This window comes from Anneissia japonica, unplaced genomic scaffold (assembly GCF_011630105.1).
Source record: "Anneissia japonica isolate Jap-2015-1 unplaced genomic scaffold, ASM1163010v1 scaffold287835_len3118868_cov185, whole genome shotgun sequence".
Taxonomy (NCBI): Eukaryota; Metazoa; Echinodermata; class Crinoidea; order Comatulida; family Comatulidae; genus Anneissia; species Anneissia japonica.
This window is the reverse complement of record NW_022737223.1, coordinates 2,530,664-2,539,746: the sequence shown is the minus strand read 5'-3', so window position 1 is coordinate 2,539,746 and position 9,083 is coordinate 2,530,664. Positions and strand designations below refer to the sequence as shown.

Sequence of the window (9,083 nt, the reverse complement as noted above, 5' to 3'; positions counted from 1 at the left end):
ATCTTACACAACCTATAACCTCCTCCACTCCAGAGGGAGTATTCCTAATTAATGGTGTCATTCACCTCCAGACGGGTACCCATTTATACACCTGGGTGAAGAGAGGCAAATGCAGATAAAGTGTCTTGCCCAAGGACACAAGCAGTATGATGAGCATCGGTGTCGACCCCCGACCTTCCGATTGAAAGCCTAACACAGTGCGCCACACTCTTTATTTGTCGCTCACATCACGAACTAACACAATACGCGATTTGAGCAAAATTTCCATTTCGAGAAAATCGTTTTTGAAGTAATCTGCACGAAAAGAATTTGAATTCTGACCATAAAACAGCTTAAATCGGGGCTAAGTTTAACATACGTTGAACTCAAAAGGTTGAAGCTTATGATTTGTATTAAAAATAATAATGACTTTATTTTAATTAGCTGATAATTAACTTAAAACTATTGTGTTACTTCGTGAAAACACAAATTTGCAACATGCTTTTGTAGTAATGCTTTTACGTACTCTGTGTTACTTCGTGAAAACAAAATTTGCAATACGCGCACGAAGTGTGATGGGTTTGCATATAATACAAGTATAATTATATTGGAAAGATACATTTTGTTTGTATTTATCACTTAGGATAATAAGTAAATTGTGAATACAATGTTTTGGTGTAGACTGAATGTAGTATTATAAACGTGAATAGTAAATCAATCTCCATGATCAACATCCTCATCATCAACGGCGTCGTCATCTCTATAATAATAATAATAATAATAATAATAATAATAATAATAATAATAATAGTATAATAATTAATAATAAAATTATTTGTTTCTTCTCAGCAAAATAAATGGCTTTCGATTTCATAAAACATGTATCTATGAGGACCTAAATAGCAACATACCAAAAAATAGACAGACATGTATATCATTTCTTGTATTTAATATTAAATTTATAATACAAATCTGAAAGTCCATGTTTTTGAAATTTAAATTTTAAAAACAATTATGAAAACGCTAAATCCATTTATCAATATAAGACAATTTAATTTTATTTAGAATTATCATAAATAAATATTAAGGGTAATTTAATCTATATTGAATTATACTTTCAAAACCTTTACAAAACAATAGGAAAATATCCATTTCATCAATAATTATAATTTAATTATTATAGAACATTTCATAATTCATTTCCACATTATAGGTTAACCATTAAAATATAGTTAAATATTGGTGGTTTTTTTTTCTGATTTCTAGAATCAATGTTTATATTATTCATTAGGGTAACTTAAATATATATAAAATGGAATTTATTACATACAACTTCCTGTAATTAAAGATTGGGCTAAGGAACAGTAGAACCCCTCATTTAGGACAGCCCTATTCAGGGTACACACAGGTAATGTACACAAATTATTACAATCATACCACTGACATCACAGGTAATGTACACAAATTATTACAATCATACCACTGACATCACAGGTAATGTACACAAATTATTACAATCATACCACTGACATCACAGGTAATGTACACAAATTATCGCAACCATTTAAATATTATATTAAATTTGATTTACCTACCAGTTTAAGCATTTTATTATTCTTCAACAGCTAAAACCAGATGTGGAGATTTTCTTTCAGGACCCTGCAGATATTTTGAAAAAACACCTTAAACAGGTAATACAGGTGAGTATATCAATTCCTTTATTATATTTATTTACTCAGGTTACACATCTGGTTTAAGATTTCTTGTGGAAAATCCAAGAGAATGAAGGTTAGGCCTCGTATAGCTCAGTTGGTAGGACTAATAATAAATGGTCATAATTGAGACAATAAATTTCCGAACAATAATTCCCAAATCTTACTTATATAGTTATATAATGAGCTGGTCAAGACACTGTTATTCAATATTTTTTATTTTCAGATCCTTGAATTTCAGCAAAAGCACAAGCAGCTCCTTGCATCTCATCGGAAACAAGAGGTAGAGTAATGTAATAGCAGAGCTGTAGCTGGTGGTTAAGATGCTTTCCTTCTAATACCAGGGTCCTAGGTTCAAATCCTGTAAATAGTCACCATTAAAGCAATGTCTGTACTAGAGTGGAGTTAAATAGCTTAGTAGTTAAGATGCTTGACTTCTAATCCCAGGGTCCTGGGTTCAATTCCTATGACAGCAAACATTTTTCTCACAACTAAAAACAACTCCACTCCCTAAGCCTCATAAAGAGGCTTCGCTGAAAAAAGCATCACATTCAATTTTATTTATTTGAAAGAGGGCCACTGAATATTAGCCTACTTTCTAGGATACGATGAAAAGGTCACCCTCTATAAATATGGTAAAAAAAAAATACCTATCATAAATTTTATGTGACAAATTTGTGTGATTTGCACATTTATGGGCATGATTATGGCATATCACATCTATATATGGGCATTATTATATTATATTAATATACCCATGGGCAAGTGACAGATATTTGTCATATAAAATGCTATACTGTGAAAAGAAATTTATCCTCACAAAGAGACTTATCAATAAAGCAAACCAAGCCCATTGGGAGAAGTTGCTTTTTACTGAAGTAGTTTGGCGCAGCGAGAACAATTTCGATTCCAAACCTCGAGGTCGAGGTTTGAATCCCTCACTGTACATTTTGCTAGTTTCCTTGGGCAAGGCACTTTATCTGCAATGCTCCTCTCCACCCAGGAGTATAAGTGGGTACCTTGTAGGGTAAAATGCCAAAATGCGCTGATGTAGCTAACGCAACATTATGGAATACTCCCCCAGGAAACTGAGTTTGTGTTCCATAGGTGTTTGCTCCAATGACTGAGGTAATGATAATATGAAGTGCATAGAGGTATTTTCATAATGCGCTGTATAAGTTTACCATTATTATTATTGTTTCTCGGTATGAAAATGGTGGTACTATGAGGTCCTTGGATGGGGTGGCAACTAGAGTTTGGATGTGTGGTTAGGCAGACCACTAACTGGGGTCCTATCTCCAATCTGATGAGCACTTCTGTTTGCTAAAAATGTGGTTACTTTGTGCTAGTTGAAGGTTTAGACCTAAAAAAGCTTTCCTTAATACTCCTACCATTATTATACTATGAAATAAATGAATACTGTGTTAATCCTGATTTTAATAATGCATTTGTAGATATTGAAACAGAACAGTATGCTGGCTGAAGCCAGGAAGCGATCCGAGACGCTTGACATCTTAGAGAGGTACACTACAGTACAGGAATCTTCAATTTTTTTATAATATTATACTGAACGTACAGTGAAAGTCATTTATGTTTTATGTAGGTAATAACATCATATAAGAAACATGATGCATTTTTTGCTCTTATTTTTAGGGAGATTAAATTACTTACTGAAGAAAACAACCACTTACGAAGTCTACTTGAAGAATCTCCTGTAAAAAGAAGGTAATCATTAATACCCTATACTTTGTACTTCAACTTTTGTGTGCTTATCCTACAGTAGAAATATTTTATACCATTTAGCTTTTACTAGCTTGTCATTCAAGGCTCGGGTAATCCTTATTTCTTATTAAACAGTACAATAATGAGATATTATTGCAAAGTTATGATGCTGTATTGGAAAATAGTAACATGAAGGAGCCATATTGCCTGAAAAAGTTGATGTTACAATTTCCTTATAATAATTGTTTACCATTGTAATAGTTATTGATGATAGTGTATTGTAATGTTTTTTTATTATATATGTATTGCATTAAAGCTTTCACTGGCAGGGACGTGGGTGAATGTCCAACAGGGTTCGCTCAGGGCGCCAGTGACGCGAGTTTACGTCCACATTTGTCCAACATACCACTATCGTAACATAAACTTGATGCCAGTGGTCACCAGAATATGAACTCTCACCCTGGAGGTTCAGTGAAGTTCCCGGAAGTAATGATCTAAAAATAACTACCACATGTTTGTTCGTGTTTCTACAGCCAGTGGGAATGATTTACATAATGGTGGCACTCTTAATACCTTGGCGTTCAGGATAGAACTACAGTAGGGAAAAAAAGGCTTGGCAGTCAATGTGTTACCCACCATGACTAACGTATACAGGTCCACTTGACCAAACAATTGTAATAAGTATATAAATAAAATAATTCATTACAATGTTTTCTTTAAGGTGTGGAACACCTGGACGTATCCTTCAGAGGACTTCGCCTTTGAACCCTGGAATGGCATCAAGATGTAAGTACCATAAATAAAAATGATAATACAGTAAAGTGATAAAAATACCATATTTAATCGAATAGATGCCACGCTTTGAATAAACGCCCCATCGAATATACACCCCCTCTAGAGCTCCATTTGGAATAAACGCCTCCCTTAAATAAATGTTTATTTTTTCATCAAATGACTAAAGAAAACCAATGGAAGCAACATCATTCTCAACACATTCTATTAATGTTCTACTCCAGTAGAATTACATTTTTTCTAACCTGGTTGGGGATCAATAAGTCTTCATGATCACGCAATAACACATTTTGACCGTAATTATGTGTTGTAGTTCTCCACATTTACATTGAAATTAATGAGCATTTATTTGAGTATTATATGTATCCGTTTTACACCAAAATAAATGAACGCATCCCTCAAATAAAAGCCCCTCAAAGATTCTTCTCAACAACAAATTCCCTTAATATATATATTATAGATTTGTAAAAAAAATGTTTGTAATTTGGAAAATTGTTTTATAAACTAAATTATAAAATATAAATATTCATTTCTCTATAGCTGTAACACCTTCACCAATCCTCAATTCTCCTTACACCCTCACCAGTAAGTTAAACAGGTATGTTCATTCTATTGGATTTTTAAAATTATTCTTTTTCCATTGTGCATACATTATAATACCTGTGCTCAGCATGTTCCTTATGTAGTTCATGAAATATATATCTTTTGTTAGAGATGTGACTTTATGATTAAAGTGCCCACCCTTAATTTCCAAGGTCTTTGGTTCAGTTCTTGCATATAGTCTCCAGATTTATTTCAAAACAAAAAATATTCCCAATTTCTGAACCTCTTAAAGAGAGTTATAGAGCATGTATATGGCATAAAAAATTAAATTGTGGTACATCTTCCTCAGGTCCCAGGATGGGAATCATACTCCACAGATGGTAAGTTTTCTACCACATCGTCTTTCCTTGAAATTTATTGTTTTCATTCAGTTCAATACTCTATTGATATGAAAATTTTTCAAACACAATTAGATATAAAGAAAGTCTTGCCCTACGTACTGCATACATCTTCCCCATGTCGCTTATATTTTCAATATTTCACATGGTTTGTTTTTTTTTTAAAATATAGATAAGAACACCTCAAGGACCAGCAAGGATCAGTCTACGAACCCCTCCCATCAATGGTAGATTGGGTGAGCACTATAATTAAAATATTTAATGAAGTGACTAAAAACAAGTTTTCTTTCCTCTTATTATTATTATCTACATGTCACTTGCTGCATTGAAAAGAAAACTAAAAACTTATAAATAATGTTAAACAAAACCTGATTATGTTTGTTTTGCATTTGTAGGAACGACACCAGGAAATTCAGGAACAAGGAAAACACCATCAGGTTACCCAAAACGGTAAACAAAAACAACCAGAAATTTAAATTCAAATGTGCTACCTGCCTCTCGACTATTTATTCAAGTATGAAAGGATAATTTTTTTTTTAATTGTTTTTATGATTCATTAATAACTCCTGTGGCAATATTTGGCAGACTTTTTTCTCACACCAAAAACAAATGTACGCCCTAATCCTCATAAAGAGAGCATTACTAAGGGGTTGTTCACAATTATCAACATTTCGCAAGTGTACAAACAGTACTCTTCTTCAATATCCCCCCTCCCCTCATAAAAAATGTTGATTAGCAACTAAAGTTCTATACTACAGTAGTTACTTAAAAATGTATATTATATCTATGGTTGCATTATAATTGGTCATAAAAATCTATTACTTTAAATATTGTATGTTATTTTAAATCAACATTTTCATGCATATTTAAAAGTGTACAAATTTGTCTACCCCCTCCCCTATCGTACTGTTTTACACTTGTGAAAATAATTGATAATTGTGAACGACCCATAAAGAAGGCAAGAATGAGAAATATAAAAAAAAAATCAATTACAGTGTTTCTTTTATCTAGGCCTAGCACCACACCTGGTAGGCTATTGGCTCCAACAACACCTGGCCTCAATAAGACATCTTCACCTATGATAACTAGTCCGATGTATAACAGGTACAGCAGGATCTGAAACTATTACAGTAGAACCAATATTAAGGGGATACCTTTGGGGCCAAAAAAGTGTCCCCGTAATAGGGGTGTCCCCTGAATAGCGGTTGCCTGTAGTGTTAAGAGATATACTTTCACTCATTTCGTGGCTGAAATAGTGTCCCCTTAATAGGGTTGTTCCCATAATTGTGTCCCAAAGGAGGGGTATCTACTGTATTATTTTTTAATATTTTTTATTTTATTTATCATTATTATTATTGTTTTTACATAAAATAATACATTTTTATTGTAATATATATTTATATATAGTATGTGTATTTTAAGACATCCTGTAATGGGTGATACCACTATTGGTTGTAGTTGAAATAAAATAAAATATTATTATATTTGTCTCGATTCTTCAGAAGTGGTGGTGATGGTTTCAATGTCAGTGGAAGAGATCATATTTCATCTTCACAGAGCCAATTTTCACAAATGAAGCGCTACATGATGGGTAGGTGTAAAATAAAATAAATTAAATTAAATTACCTAAAGATGTATTGTCCCTTGCTAATGTCAAAAAATCATTAAAAATAATTTTGAAATAAACTTGCTCATATTGCAATAGCATAAAAATTATTGAATTTAAAAAATGTGTACCCTGATTTTTAAACCAAATAATTACAAAAAAAATAATAAAACACTTCCAGTGACTGGAAGTGTTTCTATCATTTTTCGCTGTAAACTGATGGGTAGACTTTTATGTTAATGTACTTCAAAATGGGCAAGTTAATTTCAAAAAATATTTTTATGATTTTTTTGGCATTTAGCATGTGACAATACATCTTTAAAATAGTGTATAATTATTTTAATAATAATATTTTGAATACAAATGTGACATTTTAAAATCTGGGTACTGTACCTTGTGTTTTGAGTTTAATTTAAAGAGCGCCCTCTATAGCATACTATTTATTACAATTTACTTTCTATTCTGACTGATAGATAATCGGCAACATACACCAAAATATGGTGATACAAACAAGAAACCAATACAGGTATGTCATCTTTCTTTGAGCTTGTAATTGAATAACTTAATGTACAAGTTATCACTTGTTTTCAAATACGTAAAAAACCTTAAATAGAAGTCCCATGGCCTTAATCTCAAGAAGGAGCCCATCTCGAAAAGAAGTCCCCTCTTCAATTTGCAAAAGCAATCTTGAAAAGAAGCCATCGCGAAATGAAGCCCATGGCCTTCTAATCAAGATAATATGGGCTTCTTTCAAGATAGTACTTGCATTCAAACTGATGTTATCATTGATTATGATAGCGTGTCAATATCAATATTATTTCATTTTACTAGCATTTAAAATTTAAAAAATAATTAACAGAATTTTTAAATTCAATAGTTGAAAAATGTTGTATGCTGTAGTAGCAATTCCAAAATTTACAGCATTAATTTTAGAAAAGAAGCCCTCTTTAATTTACAAAAGTAAACTCGAAATGATCCGCATCTCGAAAAGAGGCCCATCTTGAAAAGTAGCCCCTCCAAGGGTCCTAAAAAATAGCCCAGGGCTTCTATTCAATGTTTTACAGTATCTGTTCTTCAGATTGTTTAATTGCGATGTGTATGTAAAATGCAATTTCAAAATAACAGCATAAATTCATCAGCTTGTTTCAATACCGTTTCTGTGTAATTTCAGTTAAAACATTTGTTAAAATCATCAATTGTAGTTTTTCCATATTAAATTCCTGTGTTATTATTTTCAGCTGAGTAACACTCGCCATCAACCGTTAATGTAAGTATTCAATTTTTAAATATTTTTCTTAAAACAGTTCTTTAAAAAATTGATATGAGGTGAGGGATAGAATTAAGGTGGATGGAAAACATATATTTTATTGCTTATGATAATGATAATGTCAAGAAAAAAAATAAAAAACTTTCATTTCAGTGATAACTAGTCAAACATAATATGATACACTAATGATTATGTTAATAAATAATTTGTTTATAAATATGGAAAGAATGATATATAAATTAAACAATGGTGATAAGATTTACGTCATGAATGAAATATATATCTATTATATATTTTTAATTTTATTTTCTTTTTAGTTCTACGCCTTTGTCAAGTCAGATACCAAGAATGTAAGGGCATTTTTAATCTAGTAAAATTGTGATGACTGGACTCGTAACCTGAAAAACATTCCAATAATTTGTAATGGGTAGAAAATGTGGAGGTGGTTCGTCCTCATTAAGAGTTAATTAGTGACAAGCAAGTAGTTATAATTTCAGAGAATCCCCCTGAATGACGAACGTCATGTTTTATTGAGGAACAGATGGTTAGCATGGCTTGTCAAACACTTTGCTTTTTATGATTTACAGTAGTGTACTGTTGTTTGGGACGCTCCAAGGCATTTCAGTTTTATTTTCCTGTTGATGTTTAACTTGCACAGCTAAAGCCACTTAAAAAAGTATGGTTGAACATACAGAATAAATATTGTTTGTTTCTTAACAATGTGTTATTGTTTGATGTCATGTGTTGTGTATAAATATAATATACCATCTTGTATTTCCAAGTGTGCATGTGTATGTCAAAGGTCATGGCATGCAAACAAATCATACAATGTATTCATCATCTGCATTTTATTAAAAAAGTTATATCTTTGAAGAATGGTTACAGTATCTGGCTACTATAAGATCAACTGATTTCTTTATATAATGCAAATGATAATATAAGTTGTATGATTGTGTCTTATTTATTAAATTTACAGCAACGGCCATTTCTGCTAAGCCCCGCCCCTTGGATATTGTTGCTAAGGTCTCAAAAAAGGTAGTGTAAATGTGTGGGACACACATGTT

At 31.9% G+C, this 9,083-nt stretch overlaps 1 protein-coding gene across 1 annotated transcript; it reads left to right on the top strand.

Annotated features, from left to right (window-relative positions):
* The first annotated feature begins 836 nt into the window (after positions 1 to 836).
* On the top strand, positions 837 to 8,687 carry LOC117117152. The gene is made up of 15 exons (XM_033261363.1): positions 837 to 860; positions 1,605 to 1,679; positions 1,918 to 1,974; positions 3,146 to 3,213; positions 3,345 to 3,416; positions 4,135 to 4,199; positions 4,746 to 4,803; positions 5,098 to 5,128; positions 5,319 to 5,382; positions 5,542 to 5,596; positions 6,158 to 6,250; positions 6,649 to 6,737; positions 7,226 to 7,278; positions 7,991 to 8,019; positions 8,337 to 8,687. The coding sequence occupies exons 1-15, from the start codon at positions 837 to 839 to the stop codon at positions 8,371 to 8,373; spliced, it is 870 nt and encodes a 289-aa protein (XP_033117254.1). The 3' UTR covers positions 8,374 to 8,687.
* Positions 8,688 to 9,083: the final 396 nt, after the last annotated feature.